General features: G+C 47.7%; 1 protein-coding gene across 1 annotated transcript in view; it reads right to left on the bottom strand.

Moving 5' to 3' along the window:
* Window positions 1–6,182: 6,182 nt before the first annotated feature.
* LEMD2 (LEM domain containing 2) overlaps window positions 6,183–17,220 on the bottom strand; it is an 11,300-nt gene continuing 262 nt past the window's right edge. Inside the window, 9 exon segments of the mRNA XM_026864452.1 lie at window positions 6,183–6,705; window positions 7,889–7,991; window positions 8,083–8,184; window positions 9,238–9,383; window positions 11,716–11,795; window positions 12,446–12,522; window positions 13,782–13,857; window positions 14,566–14,606; window positions 15,965–17,218. Coding sequence (XP_026720253.1) covers window positions 6,555–6,705; window positions 7,889–7,991; window positions 8,083–8,184; window positions 9,238–9,383; window positions 11,716–11,795; window positions 12,446–12,522; window positions 13,782–13,857; window positions 14,566–14,606; window positions 15,965–17,218 — 2,030 coding nt within the window. The 3' untranslated portion in view covers window positions 6,183–6,554.

The following is a 17,220-nucleotide window of genomic DNA, read 5'->3' as shown; positions in this document are numbered from 1 at the left end:
GTGCTGTTCAAGGGGTCGGCAGAGCGAGGAAGGGCCAGCCCAGGCCCAGGGCTGTGATCAGAGCCGGGAATGCCGGTGCAAACTTAGACCCAGCTGCTGCCTTCCCCATCCCACCCAGGCTGTGGTCACTGCCAGGCTGAGCACCAAAGCCCCGGCTCCCCTGGGCCAGGGGTAGAGGTGACCCAGCCTTTCAGCCAGCCAAGGGGGAGTGCTGCAGGCACCACCTGCCTCTCCTGCTGTCTGGAAGGGGCTCAGCGTCGCAGGACGGGGTGCCCGTGGGCCACAGCTCAGCGTCACGGATCATCCCAGCAGCAAGAACGTGCTGGTTCCCAGCATCTGCTTCCCCCTTCTCCTGTCCCGAGCCAGGCTGGTTTGGCATTTCCCTCGGGGACGGGGCAGGGCAGGGCAAGTCTCCAAGCCAGCTCCCCATCGCCGTGCTCCCCGTGAGCGTAGCGCGGTCAAGCAGCAGGGCCCAACATCCCTCTTCTGTCCTTCACAGGCTACAGCACATTGCTCAAAAGCCCCTGAAAAGAGAAGCCAAGCCCATAAGCAACCCCCAAACACGTCAGGCTTTGCATCTAATTATTACTGAGCTGGTAGGAGGGGCCAAGCCCAAGCTGAGGGGGTCGCTTGGGCTCAGTAAGAGGCAAGACCAAGCACCCAGGTTTGCCCTGTGGCAGCACGTGTCTGGCTCCAACAGCACGTCACCAGCACACACACCTTTCTCCACTGCCAAAGCCCGTCCTGACGGATATTGTGTGTATTTTTAACGCGTCTGTTAATCGGAGCAATCTCATTTTTATGTCAGGCATATCGCCGGGCTGGGAGATGTGTCCTTTGCAGTTACGGCTCCATTAAAACGAGCGCGCAGAGGCTGCCCGAGCTGGAGGCCGTGAGCGGCCGCGGGGTCCCCGCGCAGGTAGCCGGGCTGATTGCAGCTGCCGAACGGCCGCAGAGCCGCAGAGGCAATTACTCAGCCTCTTGTAAAGAGCAGAGCACTCTAACAGGAGAGCAACCCTGTCTCATATTAAAACTATGCTAATTAGGAACTAATTACAGGCACAAAGATATTATTACCCTTGGCTAGCCTGCAGGCTGCAGCCTTGGTGCCGACTCCAAACTTCTCCTGGGCCAGCGCAGACTTGGGGCAGGATGGACACGTTGTCAGTAATAAAAGCGGAGGCCAAGCTTCGAGTGAGCCAGGGCTGCCCGGTCCCCAGCTCCTGGGTAACCTCAGCACCGCTGCGCCTCATCCTGACGTGACCTGTGCAGGGCTCTTCTCATAGTAAAGGACTAAATTTATACCTGTGGGAGAGCTGGGATGAGCTGCCTGAGGATTGCCTTGGACATTGAAGAAAACCAACAAAAAGTACCGAGGACACAGAGGGAGCCAACACTGAACCCATTGTGCTGTGCCCATCCTTCCCCCTCCTGCACAGATTCCAACAGGGCAAGATTTTCCCCTTTCCACCTCCAAAGACTTTGGACCATCCTTAAGTCTTTGGTGGTTTATTCTCCCCTCTCTCCTCGCACAGGCAGTGGTGCCAGATGGGAGCTGGTGGCCCGGTGATGCCAGGACAAGCACCCCCAGGCCAGGTCGCTCCCTCACCCCGAGCCAGCCCTGGGGCCGGGAATGCCCTTGTGCTTCAGGTGGGTGCTGGAGCCTCACCTGCCGCTGGCAAACACGCGTAACCCCATCGAGGTGCCCTTGCTGCTGGTGGCACCTTGGGGAGCCCAGCTGGGAGCTGCTCTCCCGGGGGGAGCACGGGGACCTCCCAAGAGCCATTTCTGAGCTGTTTGACACGGAAGTGGCTCAGCTGCATCCTGCAAGGCCAGCAGCTCCTTGTCACCCTGAGGTATTTTCCTCTGCTGTTGTTGTTGTTTGGATGCCAAGAGTTGTTTTGGAGCTGGGGTGTAAACACTGAATATGGCCCTACAGCAGGTCGTTGCGAAGGGACAGGGGCAGGCCGTCTCCTCTATCAGCAGGGAGGTCAGCCGAGGCTCCGATGTCCTCCTGCCACCCAAGAACACGGCCCCTGAGAGCTGCCAGGAGCTGGGGATGGGGGAGCGTGGGGGCTCCTGTGGCACAGAACCCACGCTCTGCCCCTGGGCGAGGCAAGCTTGAAGCCAAGCCAGGTTTCCACAGCCCACTGGGGTCTCCTCATTTTGGAGACCCAGTTCAAAGACACCCGTGGGCTTCGCGTCAGACCTCAGCCACCTTACGGAAGCGTTCAATACAAAAACAATGGTGGTACTTTGAGGTCAGCACAAAGACCTGGTCCCCGTGCTGGAGCCTGCTCTGCAGCTGCGGGCGGCCCTCTGAGGTGGGGGGACAGGACTCACACCTCACACTCCGCCGTGGTGAGGGTCTGTTCATTAATGTGCACAAAAACCTTTTGCAAGACCTACGTGGGGGCTGTTCTTTAAAGGTTGAATGAAGTCACGGTGGAAATCCCAGGGCAGGCACTGGAGAGTGATTGCTTCGGACAGGGGCCGTGCTGGAGGGAGGCGCCTTTGGGCAGGACTCGCTGCCTGTGCTTTTTCGTCTTCGGTTCACGTTGATCTTTCCAGGAGAACTGGCACAGCGCCCTGACTCTGTGCCCCATAAATGAGGCACAGCATCAGCTGTCATGTCAGCAGGAGACAAAACATTTAATGTGAAAGGCTTTAAATGGAAGCAGGAAATGAAAAGATAAAAGGGCAAATTTTATTTTAGATTCCTTGTTGGTACATATTTTCCTTTCTGACAGTAAGGGGATGCGATGGCTTTATCAGCCCACCGTCGGAGAATTTATTTATAGAAACGCAATACTTTGCAAGAAAGTGGGAGAGGGACGTTAGCAACTCCGGTTGAGCGAATATAAGTTGTAAGATCAGGGCAGGAGAATGAAGAACTCAGCTATTCCCTCCTCTTTGAATGGCCCTGGGCTTCTGGGAAGACTGCTAGTACCACCAAAATTATCAATCCTGTTTGTAGAGAGCAAGCAGGAGCTCGGCAGTGAGCGTGGCATGGAACTAGTCTCCGCTCTCAAGATAGCAAATGAAAGGAGGGACACGGGGGAAGACTATCACAGAAAATATCATGGCGGCGTGGCTCAAAGCAAACATCCTCTGGCACGTGTAATTACACCAAACTGAAGACTATTTCCTAACCTTGAATATATTTCAGCTGTAACTTAGCAACCTAGACTGGGTAAAAGCATCTGAACAGGAATGCAGGTTCGGAGGAGAGATTTAGCCTTGCGTTGTCTTTTGTTCCCATACCTTAGCAACAACTCAACGCCAGGGAGGGGGCAGCCAGCTCCCACCGACTTCCACAGCAGCCACGGAGCCAACCTCCTCCTGTGCCAGTTGAAATGTCCCCCCTTGTCCTTCAGACCTACACTATGAGAGTAATTAAACCTTTCTCTAACCAAACATGAGTCAAGCATGTCCACAGAAGTTACGCAATGATGATTCATGGACCACTCGTGCCATGTCAGGAGACTTTGAAGTTGAAACTCGCGGAAGCACGTGTTCTGAGTCACTGGCACTCAGGTGAGAGAGGAATTAAAAACACTCAAGGAAACGGACCCTAAAGACAACTCAGATTTGCCATCAAGATGTGCTTAGGTGTCTTCTACTCACCAGGCGACCTTGGAAACCTTGGAGATCTGGTAAATGGTCTCAGACTTGACTTTTTGCCTTTTTCCTTGACAAATATCCCCCTTTTTACAGTGCTTTGTAAAAGCCGGGCTTAAAGCTCATTAACCCTTGGGACACAGGGAGGGAAGCGATGTGTCCAGTGCCAAGCAAGAGCCTGGGAGCCAGGGTGGGAAGGGACATCCATCCCACTGCAGCACCATATCCAACACTTCCCTTACTACTTCCCAGTCTTCCTACACCATCACCTGGCACTTCAGATCACATCCCAGAAAAACAGGCGAGCTCACCACGGCCTGAGGATGCCACAACACACAGATCAGCAGCTTGGAGCACAGTCAAGATTTTCTGCAGCAGCTGTTGACTTCAGACACCCAAGGCGAGAGGGATCTGCCTCTCAGAGAACAAGCTCAAAGCACATGAAGCTTGAGGCACCCTCACTCAGTTAGCACAGATGTATTGCACCATCCCTTTCTCTGCTTTAAATAACTGCTTTATTACGGGCCACAGGAATACTGAGCAACCTGCTAAACTAATATTTACAGTTTTACAACCCTCCAAGCTGTCAGTCACTACAAAATGCAGCTAAACAAGCGAACTGCTTTTCATACACACCTCTGCTTAATGCCAGCTATTCCCAAAACACAGATTTCATTTGCAACCAAACACGTGAGCCTGCCGGCTATTACGGAGAGTTCACCGAGCGTCACAAGGATCCATGCTGTCTCATTAGGCTGTCATGCAATCCCCATGCCATCTTCAGTCTTATTCTTAGAAACCGTGAGCTCCCAGGGCAGGATCTATTTGATCTGCCTGAGTGAAAGCCCTTGGAACAATCTGTGACTTCTCAATAAAAATAAATATAACGAATTATTTGTAATAAATTTATTATATATGGATTTACAGAGCTAAATTGGACATATAAACAGCACCAAGCCAGTAAAATTTATTCTACAAAAACAACTTTAATACAAAAAAAAGATGACTGCAATGCCTGACTCTTCGCTCCTGAATTTGGACGGATTAAAAAAGCTAAACCCAAACCCCACAAATGTTTTAAAAAGGCTTAAGAATGTAGGCACTGGTGTTTGCGAAAATTTGTACGGCAGCAGTGAGGATCTTGTTACAGCATTTTAGAAAAATTAAGCTGCCCTCACTTTACCCCCTATTTAATTAACAGTGGAAGAATCTGGTCATTGTCTTTGAGACATCTGCTGAGTCGTTTTCTGCTCAAACACCCTACCTTTGCAACCAAAAAGAAAATATGGGGTAAGAGTCAGCTCCACTCAGGGTGTTTCTCATTTTATGGGAAACACCTCCCCGTGTTTAGTTCCTGGAGAAATCTGCTCTCTCCACTCCTTGGGGCTGATGACCATGGGCAGGAGGTACGTGAGGAGTCTCTGCAGTCCCCCCCCAGCAGCCTGCGGGGTGCAGAGGCAGCAAACCCCACCGAAGGCAGCAGCGGGGCGCAGAGCACAGGCTGCACCCCGGGAGGCGAGCGGGGAACCAGCTTGTACGTGGCCTCTCCGGCCTGCAAAGTGGGGAGCAGGGCTCGGGCACCGTCCTCAGCCGAGGCAGAGCCTGGGGAGGAAGCTCACCGTGCATCCAGTGTCGGGGCCAAGGCAACGTCGTCCCCTGCCTACACGGGTTCAGATCAAGGCTGGCTTCTCTCCGTGGGTTTTCCTGGCTTCTGCCAGAGATGAGTTTGGTCCCTGCTGACTTTGTGGGGAGCTGGACAGCTGTTTTACAGCATTGGGAAGAGCAGATTAGCAGTATCTCTGCCTAGCCTAAACTGCCAAACACTGGTGCTATTTTCTTTGAAACAAACACTCATTTGCTGGACATAAAAAGGAAATTAAGTAACCAAACGATTATAGATACAAAACACAACGCCTGCAGCACGAACAGAGGATTGATCACTGCTTCTTGTACCTATCACGGGGCCGCAGGAACACTGCCTGGGCAGTCCCTGTACGGCCACTCCCCGTGTGGTACAGCTCTGCTCTGACACACAGCACACACATTGCAGCTGCCCAGGATAAACATGTACATTCAGCCCGAATAACTTTTCCAAAGCTGCTCTTTAATAGCCCATGAAGCAGTCCCCCTGGCTGCAGCTGCAAGAAAGCGCTTTCTGAAGCTTCCTATATCCTTTATTTTCCACCCAAATTCCCCCCACCCCGCCCCAGAAATGGTAAAGCACACAGAATGCAGACTTAAAAGGAGTAACAGGGTCACGACCACTCCTCCATCCCACCCAACCCAGCCCAAACCACCAAGGCACATCAGACTGCCCTCCCTCTAGGATTACCTTCACCTGACTTTTCCCTCTTTCCCCCATTTTTAAAGGGTGAAGCCGACAAAAACATTTTCCTCACTAGGAAACGGCAAGTGCTTTCATCACTTTTAGTACAGATAAAACCAAATTCTAACAAAATGTATCTTAACTGCCACCCTCATGTTTCCATGGGAAATGTTAATCTTCTTTAAACACATTCCCTGATGGACGTTGCCACCAGATGGCCTTTGCAGAATTGAGGTCAAATTTAAACACCTAAGCTTTGTCAGAGAGATCCTAAGTCCCTCAATATTAGGTATGCTTTTTTTTTTTTCCCCTTTTTCTTTTTAAAAAGTTGTTCTAGGTTTTCTTGCCTACGGAAGCCAGATACCCACTGGAAGGCTAACTTTGGTGCAATTCTAGCTTCCCACCAGCTCAAGCCCATCTTCTTTCCAAGCCAACATTATTGCCCTGAATTTTTGTGTGTGAAGATTTTCAGAAAGAAGAGCAAACAGATATGTGCAATCCCCGATTCTAGGAGATTAGGACCATGACCTGCTCTTTCCCACCACCAGAGAACAGACTGTCTCCTTGCAGAGGTCCACAGCAACAGTTGCTCAACTTCTGCTCCTCTTCAGTGCTCTGAATCTGAGAAGTAAGAAGGTTGAGTCCATCTCCACACAAGCATATCTTCTCCTGCTACTCTGTGTGACTCCGTCTGAATCCGTGACTCATTTGAAGCCAGAAAGTCCACAGCTCTCTCCCAGACCCGCTTCATTTTTTTTCTGCAAGAAACAGCAACAAAAAGAAAATACATTAGAATCATATCCTCATTGTGCTTTCCTGCTTACAGCAATTGCAGCTGCTGGTCAAGCTACTGCTAGCTGCCTCCTGTTCCCTGTGCAGACAGGAAAGGAGATTAAACCTGAATTCTGGTTTAGAAGCAATTTCAGGCCAGGACATGAAAACACAAGTCCTGCTGGGCAGTTGGGAAGAGGAGACCGTCTGTCAGTACCAGTAATTGATGACTGCCCTGAATTTCAAGCTCAATTCGAATTGCGAAGGGGCTCGATTAGCAAATTGCCCTCACCCTTCCTGCCTGCAGGGAGACCTCAGACCAGGGAAGTCCAGCCCGGTTTTGAATCAGTGTCTAGTAATTCTGGGCACCACACACACAGAGATCAGTTCAAAACATCTGAAATTACCACCAGTAGGAAAAGGAGTTTTGCGACTGATAAAGAGTGAGGATGTTTAAAACTCTGCAGCACACGTAGCGTTCTGTGCTGTCAGGAGAACAAAGTAGCTCCATTTAGCCAAAACACAAGAAACGTTCCTACAGAGATGGAGCAAATGGCACACAAACCACCAAGAACCAGGCTGCAGGCCTCTGGCCCCACCACCCATGGAGCAACTATCCCAACCACAATTCCCTTCTGAAAAAGCACCCAAACCACCCATCTCACTGCATCTCCCTTTCAAGCTGCCCAACTCAAACTGGTAATTTTCCAGGCAGCGACATACAGAAGCACTTCAGAAGAGCCCCCCAATGCCCTGTTCAACGCATTGGAAGGTTTATTCTGAAAAGCCCAGCACCTGTCAGGAGAATAAGGTACGATGGCTAAGAAAAGAGGATAGCACCCAACACACATTAGATGAAAGGGAGAAAATCAGATGCTCCATGCCCAAGCAAAACAAAATCCAATTACTGTTTGATAGAACAATGACAATACACCTGTGTGACTGCACAAAAATCAGCTCTGGGACTGTCACATTAATCTGCAGCAGGTTACGACATAGCCTGAGTTATGTCAAAATCCTTTATAAACTGAAAGGACAGACACACTATTCTTGCAGTCCAGCTTCCCGTCAATTGTCTGCTCATGGTCTGTTGCCCCGTAACTGCATTTCTAAACTGAGCTGAAGAATATCATGCTGACAGCCCTCCTTAATGAATAAAATTCAGCTCACCTGCTTTGAGGAGGGATGAGGCTGTCCCGAACATGGAAAATACCAACATAGGGGTAACGCTCCAAATTCCGCTCCCATTCCTTATAGTGGTCCTGGACAACAGCTGGAGGACAGGAGGAAAAAACAGTCAGAAACCTCAACACTGCAGAGAGGAGAACAGGGTTACTTGCATTCACAGAGCTACTGGATTCTACCTATGATCTTCTTCACCATTTCATACATGGCTTGTTCCTCTTCCTCCATCTTCCGCCAGCGATATCTAAGGAAGATCAGGATCCCCCAAAGAGTTATCAGACCTAGAAGAATAAAACCAAACGGAATTCAGTAACTGAAAGATGTGTACTTGCTGGATGCTAGCAGTTTTATTTCTGATGCTACCTGTCCCCAGAGGCAGCTTTCACTCCCTGCTACCCAGGCCTGCTTGGAACTGAATCCAAGCCATTCATTTTGTTTACCAGCACAGCTGCACTCTGCAAAAACCTCAGTACTGACAACACCTGCAGCAGAAGAGCACACGTGGATGTGGGAAGAGGTGGTCGGGAGGCCTCATCATGGAGTTTCCCTCCCCACCCCGCCAGAAACCTCAATACAACCACAGGGCTTCAATTCTCTAAATCCCAGAGTTATCTCTTCGCTAGAGGCCTCCCCCACAATAACCACTTAGGGAGACTGTCAAGCTTCACTGCTCCGAAGATAGCTGCTTGATAAGGAAATAAAGCCTGGGGCTTCAGCGCCAGCCTGAAATTCAGGAGATCTATATTGAAGGTTTAGCATTGACAAATGCCCCCATTACGACATGAGCTAACTTTAGTATCTCAGTCTTTACAATAAACATAACTATCCCCTCTCACCCCCACCTTGTCTGGCTAGATTATAAACTCTTCCAGTCAACACTCATCTCTTGTTATCACCTCACTCAGTAAGACCTCTGTCTCAGCTGGGGCATAACAGACTATTCCAATAAAACCCCTACCACTGAAATGCTACAAGTCATTATTAAAGAGGCTAGAAGACTTTGTAGCTTAGTGCAAGAAAAGAAGGAAAAAAACGAATCTTTTAGGTAGGTTAACATACTTATTTTGCAGACCATAATAATGAGTACTTGAGGAATACCCAGAGAGCTAATCAGCTTGCTGATTTAAAGTAAGTGTTAAGTGCTCACAGCACAAGAGCAGGTCTACAGGTCTCCCTCTGCTGCCAGAACAAAGGTTAATTAGAAATTAACTCATCAGCAGATTTATTTCATCTCTGTTAGTAATTTCATATGGCTGGGAGAACGCATGTGCATGCACAAGTTCATCGCTACAGCTAGAGGGGGAAGAAGCTGATTACTAACACTGATGACTTACTCCAAAAAAACAGGAAAAGGTTCATAATGGCCGTGACCACTGCCCGACGGAAACGGCAGCCGAGCCCCATCTGAGGATGGGCTGATTCAAGACAGAACACTTCCTCCATTCTGGTAACTGGTTCCGAAAGGTCTCTGCCTTTCAACCTGATGGGAAGAGGCAGAAAATCTTCACTGAAGAGAGCAGACACTCCAACTGCAGTCTTTAATCAAGACAGGGAGAACAGACTGCGGATGCAGTAACTCGTTCTGTACACCACATAGAAAATACACCAACATCCTTGCAGCTCGTCCTTCCAGAACATTTTGGGACTGGCTGCTTAGCAAGGAATGGATATGGCTTTAGAAAAGGCAGCAGGGCTGGAACTCCCACTGGTAAACTGAAGTCTCCCTCTGCAGACTCTTTGACAGCACCTCTCAGCGTGCAGAAGATTAAACTTTAAATTGGATTCCCACCTCCCAGCACAGAGAAATGGAAATGTTTACTGAGTCACTCATCAGCAATTGCAGAGCGAGCAGTTGAGGGAGACTCTGAACGTCTGTGGAGGTTTTGCTGTTTTCCTCAGAACAGATGAGCATAAACAGTTTAGCTAGAAAAGTGACAACGCATCAGCTGTATCTGCGGTGAGAACAGACACACCCTCGGAAAGCATTCATGGCAAAATCGATAACACATCCTCCTGCAAAATCACTCTACACACCCGCTGTGCTATCCGATACGCTTTTAACTCACTTCTTTGTATAAAGATCTACACTGATGTGGTTTCCTTATTAGATACACTTAGCCAACAGGCATCGAGTAATCCAAGTGAGAGCCATCGGATTCAGAGGAATTGGACGAAAGGGGATTTCATTTGTTTAAGCTACTAATTCATTCTACATTTGCAATGAATAACCTATTAGACAAAGACGTTTTCTTAATTTACTAGTGCACAGCTCACAAACTGCTGGCAGCTTCTATTTGGTTACTGGATTCTACAGTAGCTGGAGACACACAGTTGTTTCCCACCCCCTTGTCTTATTTACAACCCAAATTCCATGAAAATATTTAAAATATGCAGCAGAATCACCCAGTGCAGAGCTCATTTTCAGTTCTGCCTCTCAGACTAGCACCTAGAAAAATAATCTCATGTAGCGTTTGCTAAAAATGCCACTGGCAGGTTTTTGAGCATGCTGAACACTCATTCTGCACGCTATGCAGACTTGGTGAAAGTGGATCCATTCGGCCAACAGCCGGCAGAGTTGCTAATTATGAAGAAGAAAAAAAAAAAAGGGGGAGTATATTGTATCACATGGCTCATGACATGAGCCCTGCTTCTGTATAAAAATATGAATTTTAGAACTCTGGATCCCAGCCCACCTACAAATCCAAACGTGCCACTAAAGAAGCTATGTCCTGTCCTGCGGATTTGTCACACGCCAATAATCAAAGCAGCAGACACTGTCTGATCCTTAGATCACAGCAGCAGCTGCAGAAATTTTTTAGAGAAAAATCAAGCAGTGGGAATTCAAACAACCTATGCCCACCAACTCCAGCGTTACTAGTGTTACAATTCATTTAATCACAGATACATTTAGCAATGTTAAAATGCAAACAAATGTTAGACTTCAGGGTTAACACAGACTGGAGGCAGACCACACTTCCCGGAGAAAGATAATGATGTCTGTGGACTCTGGATAGGAGTCTTTCATTAGGTCATGGCCTGAATGTTGTATTTTTTACCTGAAAGAACTAGTATTTCTGCTATTTCTCACGTACTGAAGACTGCTAGCTAAGAAACCCAAGAGAAAAAGGCCCCACTGATGACCGACCCAGACCCTACATCGTCAGACCATTCATTTTAACACGTACTGTGTGTTCTGCCAGACAGAAAACTGACACCAAAGAAAAGGTACCGTTCAACAATCCATTTTCCATTCCTCCTCACTGGGACTTGCTCCAAAAGATCCCAAAGCACAGAGGACATTCTTTACTGAAGAGGGTGCTTTGCTGTGCAATAAACCCTTTGGTCAAAGGATGCAGTTCCACCAATACTGAAGCTGTCTCCAGTAACTGTACTGAAGAAAAGTCATCTTGGGAAAAGCGACCAAAAGGGAAAGTTTAAGCAGCGTTGTTGTAGTTGCAGGAGCGTGGGCAGGCCACCAGGACCATCACCTCTAAACCACTGACAGCCAGAAGCAGCCCTGACCTCACATTTACGCCTCATCTGCAAGACCAGCGCGTTCATGAACGCCATGTCCCCCAGTGCAAAGGCTGGGAAACAGACTCCCAGGGAATGAGCTCAGTTGCCAATTTTTGCTGCAGGGCTGTACTTTTCACTTGGAAGCTTGCCCAGCAAGCACTGACAAAGCCAATAGCAGATTATCTTCTGGAATCTAACAAGGTATGGGAGCTTTTAGGGCACACGACAGAGGATGTCAAAATATCTATCAGCCAACACCAGAAAATGTAACTTTGACACAGTGGACTTGCACTTACCATATTCCTAAATCCTTGTTACTGTTTAGTATCCAGTGCAGGGCAGCTTCAAACTTCTGTGGGGAACTACCAGTTACATTCTGTTCAGAAGAATCCAAAAGATGATTAGTTCTCCATTAATTTAAAATACTAAATAACATTATTTCATTACAGGAGTGGGAGAATTCATTCCATACAGCCTTTCCCTAGGTTAATTCTTATCGTAGTTCTGCAAACTGGAGGAAGGAGAAATAAATCTGAAGGTCTGTCTGGACTAAAGTTTTCTGACTATGGTAGATGATGCACGAAGCACTCTGTGAAATAACACTATCCCAGACTGTTAAGACTAACCACTAAATACAACATAATCTTACTGACAGTTTACCATGAAAGAAATGGAATGCTAGATCAAAGCAGTCTGTCTTCTGACACTTTGGGGTATAGAAAAATCCTTCTTCTGCCCAGCCCTCAATCCAGGGAAATTTCTGGTTTCACAAGACTGATGACTATAGTGAAAAAACAAACCATTAAGTTAGATTTACAGGGGCTGAATCAGAGATGTTGGAGAAGATTATTTTCAAAAGAACTGCTGAGAACAGGACTGGCCAAAGGGGAAGCTAGAGAAATGGGAAAGAATCAAAACAGGATGAGGAAGTAAAACAGATGGCGAATTGCTTTAGTATCTATTATTTATTGCCTTATAAGAGACAAAGCACTATGTTATAACAATAGCTGTTCACAGCCTACTCACCACCACATGATCCTTCGCTTCACTAACCCAAATGCATTTGCTTTTCAGATTCTCAGGGTTTCCGCATTCAAAATTACCTGGTAAAAACGTCAAATAGAAATAATGTTTTGAAAAAAAGCCCTTGAACAGTTCAGAAGTACACTAAACTGTCTGGAAATGCTATCCTTTAAAATCTGCTGTAGCTCTGAGCAAAATGATTACAAGGTAAGATTGATACTGTAGGCAGATATGATTATGACTATTAATAAAATGCTCAGCCACTGCATATAGGTTGGATAAGGGCAATCAAACCTCATGCTTCAGTGAGTGAGCTACTCAACACAGAATGAGGGGAAAAAAATACTGTTTCTCCCCCTTGCAGAGTACATCACCACCTCTCTGACCTCATGCCCTGCAGAGGGGCTCCTTCCATCAAGCATCAGTGACTGTGGTGATGGAATTAATGATCATCATTCAAAATGCTTCCAAGGAGCCTAAATTGCAGACCTACTTTTTACCCAGGCAAAGAAATGCTGGCAAGGAACTAAAGCTTCTATATCTTGCTTCACAAAGTTGACTAAACAAATGTGCTGAGAGCCTCTGTAAAACTGGTGGAAATTCTGCAGGTGCCGAAGTCTGATTTGAAAAGACTTAGAAATTCTGGGAAGCTTAAGTATCTAAAGACTTCAGCCTTGTTGAGATCTGAAATCTAGAAAATGGAACTTAGGCACTTTTATTGATTAACACTGTTACACATCTTGCTGAATAAGTTTCTAGTCATACACTGAATTTCTAGCAGCCTCCTCCATCACAAAATACTAGTTATGTAGCAGAGTTGCTCATACCTAGTAGAGACTGGCTGAAATACTGTGCTCGGTTAGCTCCTCAGCTAAGAAAGCCTGTCTCATTCTGTACTGAGAAAAGAGAGGCACTCATGATCAGCTGCCACATTTCAGCAGAGAGCTGGCAATTTCTTAAGTCACTTTAACTTTATTTGTGAGAACACATCATCTTACACTTACTGGCTCTGAGAGTCTTGAAGACAATTTCAAGATGCTGGTAGGAAAGAACCATAAAACTGAATACTTCCACCTCAAATCCCCAATACATCAAGTGCAAATAAGGACCACTCCACAAGAGCACACTGATATGAATGCATTAGCTAAGCACTGTTCAGAATAAAAATAAACACATCTTTTCCTATTTTTCTATTACCTGACTTTCTCAGAGCTCTTCAAGTGGAACTGACTGTTCCATAAACCCTTCTCTTCAAACTGAGGTTAAAAATGTTCAGACAGCTGGGAGAGGCAGTTTGCTGAATGCTTGTAAGCGTTTTATAATGACAATTGAAACTTACCAGCTTGTATGGACAAGTAGTTATACAGCTCGTGCAGTATGTTCATTATTGCCTCCTTCTGTTTAGCTTGACAGAACTGAAAGTCAGAAACAGGTAATAGACATGAACAGACTGGCAGTAACAGGACAGGGGTCAGACTAGATAAAAATACCAAAGCAAAATACCAGCAGCGGGGTCTGGCTCAGTCATGCACCACTAATTCAAATTAAACACACCTGCAGCAAAGATCTAAACTTTCTGAGTCAAAAACAAGCTAGCACATCCTCTGAGAGTGCCACCAATTCCCCCAGCCCCAAATGCACCACCAGACGTCCCCGCTGACCGACCACAGATGGATTCTTTGCCTCCAGAACATCACAGGAGACTAAGCCTAACTCTGAACCCAATACAAAACTTTATCTCTCCTAATAACACATTAGGATAAAAGAAACAGGGCTGTACAAACGCTTCATGATGGAATTCCGGGAATTAGTTGGATTAAATCTCCTATTGTTAGAGCTGAACACAGCTTTAACGCAAACCAATACCAATTCTGTTAGAACTATTAGAGAAATTGATTCACATAATTGGGAATTTAAATTTTTATCTTTTGAAGTCTCATATACAGTCCAAATTTAATCTGGCCCATTAATTCCAACTCATCAAATCACATTTTTTTTCTGTAAAATGACAGAAGTAATATTTTTACAGTGATACTGATACTGGTGGAAGTTACCTAGAATAATTACTCCGCTGTGAAAATCCCCCATCCACAATACTCAAAGATAAATAAATATATGCTTACATCATCTGTTCTTGTGTCACAGTCCACAGGCAAGAGATTAACTATAAGAGAGAAGGGGAGGGCAAGTTAGCTGGCTGCAAAACAAGAGCCTTCATCAAAAAAGTAATTAACTTTTTAAAAGAAGGCTCTACTTTAAAGTCCAATTCTACTATTCTTAATCTCACACTACACAGTACCGTGCTATGCAAATAGCACATTTAAAGTGATGCTTTGGTAGGCAGCACTGAAAGCAAAACAAATAAAACAGGTGCAAACGAGGAACCCTGTTCAGCTGCAAAGTAAAAACTGGGGTCTGAATGTTTTAACAGCTCCTTTTAAGTAAACGTTTCATGCTCCTCTACTACCCACTGCTTTGCACTGATCTTTTACAATCTAGTAATGCCATTCCCTGCACGCCACGGTCACCTGAAATATCACGGTGATAACAGAGATTTAAATCAAGCCTCCTCAAGGCAAAAGCAGAGGATTTATTTTGGTTGGAGCTGTTAGCTCCGCAGATTATGGCCTCTGGTTTAACAGCCCCCTCCCACCCCGACAACTGGATATACACTGGCCGTCGGTCCACCATGCAGTACCTTCTAGCAATCTTAACTACCCGAGAATTTAAAGAATTTGCAGCTGTGCCACAAGATTTCTTGCTTCAAAATACCATTGGTATTTCAAAATATCTAACAAAGTTGTAAAAGGCGCATCAGAAATTCACTGACATTGGACAGTTTTATTCCAGTGTTGATTAAACAGGAAACAGCTTTCCCAGCCCATGCAAAACACACACAGACAGGCACAGCGAGCCGACTCGCACCTTCCCAACCACACCCCAAACCCTTTCTTCTTTCAGTTCAAAGCTCTGAAATGCCAGTATTTCCACCTGTTCTAGCTGGGGAACTCTGTTTTAAAAACCAGGTGATGGGGAAGCCCCTTTTCATTTCTCATCAAAGCTCTGGCACACCTGAAGTGCCCAAGTACCAATTCAACCGCTGTATTTCTCACATGGCTGGGATAAAGGCCACAAAGGGCTGTGCTGCGCAGAGGCTAACATTAAAACCACACAATGGGCCATTACACAGACATTATGTTACACAATGGACAATCATAAAATACATCCTTGGCCTAGCAGGAATGTCACTCTCCATAAAACCCATGGTTTTGAATAACCGAAGGACAAACTCATTTGAAAAAAAGCACACACTTGACTTACTTCCCATGAATAACAAGGTTTCCCATGAATAACAAGGTTTCCCATAGACAAGAGGAGATGGAAATGGGGACAGAAGCAGAGATGTCAGGTTACAGCAATGAAAGCGGTAAACATGATGCTGATGGAAGCAGTAAGGGGAAAGAAAAAAAAAAAAAAGGCAAAGAATGAAGTTTAAAAACAGGATTAAAACAGTGCACGTACAGTTATCCTCTCTCCTGTCAAGCCAGCTTGACCCAATCATCTTCACCACGAGGATGCCCAGAAAAATCAGCAGCAGCACAAAGCTGGCGAGGCAAAGGAACTGGGAGAGGTAGTACTCGAGGCCTTTGCCCTTTCCCTCTGTCTGCTGCTTGGGGACTGACCGCAACAAGTGAGTGCGGGAGGTTATTCCCTGCCCTGCTCCCGACGCTTCCCACCAGCTCCCTGAGGCCAGCCCTCTATCGCCCCTAGACCTCCATGAGAAATGCCGGAGCAGTCCCCCTCCCCTGCTGCTGGGGTTCAGGTCCCTGTCTGCCTCCTTCCGAACACTGGGAGCCAAGTCCCCTTTCCCTCTCCCAAACTGGTGACTCAACCCTCCAGGTCCTGCTGAGGTGCCCCAGTGGGAGCTGGGGGTCACCTCACTTTCCCGCCTCCACGAGCTGTTAGAGGAGAGCCCTTTCCTTTCCCCTGCTGTCTCCCACTGAGCCTGTCCTTCCGACATGCCCCAGTGCCTCCTGGACCTCAGACTCCCACTCTCATCGCTGGAAAGGGGTTTGGAGCTGAGCCCCCCGCCTCTGCCTGTGGAGGTACCCCAAGAGGACGTGGAGCTCAAACCCCCAACCCCATCCAGGGATGGCCCTGACCCAGCCCTACTGCCGAGCCCCCCACTTCTCTCTGCAGATGTGCTCCACTGGGATGCAGAGTTTGACTCCCGAAACCTGTCCAGGGATGGCCTCAACCCAGTGCTGAGCCCCCCACTTCTCTCTGCTGATGTACCCCACTGCAATGAGGAGCCCCGAAATCCATCCAGGGATGGCTCTGACCCAGCACCGAGCTCCTCACCTCTCTCTGTAAATGTGCTCCACTGGGACATGGAGCTTGGCCCCCGAAGCCCATCCAGGGACGTCCCCAGCCCAGTGCTCAGCCCCCTGCTTCTCTCTGCAGAGGCGTACCACTGGGAAGGGGTGCTCATCGCCCCGAGCCCGTCCAGGGACGCCCCCTGCCCAGCCCCAAGCCCCCCACTTCTCTCTATAGATGTATCCCACTGGGAAGGGGAGCTCAGCCCACCCAGGGATGTCCCCAGCCCGGCTCTGGCCCCTCCACTTCTCTCTATAGACGTCCCCCACTGGGCTGAGGGGGTCAGCCCCCCAAAGCTGTCCCGGGACAGGTCTCCCTCAGCCCTGGAGCCGAGGCCTCCGCCCCGGCCCGGGGGGGACCCCCGGGAGTCCCCCCAGGACTGCCCGCCACCCTCCCCAGAC

This window comes from Athene cunicularia (genome assembly GCF_003259725.1).
Source record: "Athene cunicularia isolate RWA chromosome 26 unlocalized genomic scaffold, athCun1 chr26_part2, whole genome shotgun sequence".
Taxonomy (NCBI): Eukaryota; Metazoa; Chordata; class Aves; order Strigiformes; family Strigidae; genus Athene; species Athene cunicularia.
This window is presented reverse-complemented; position numbering and strand designations above follow the sequence as displayed.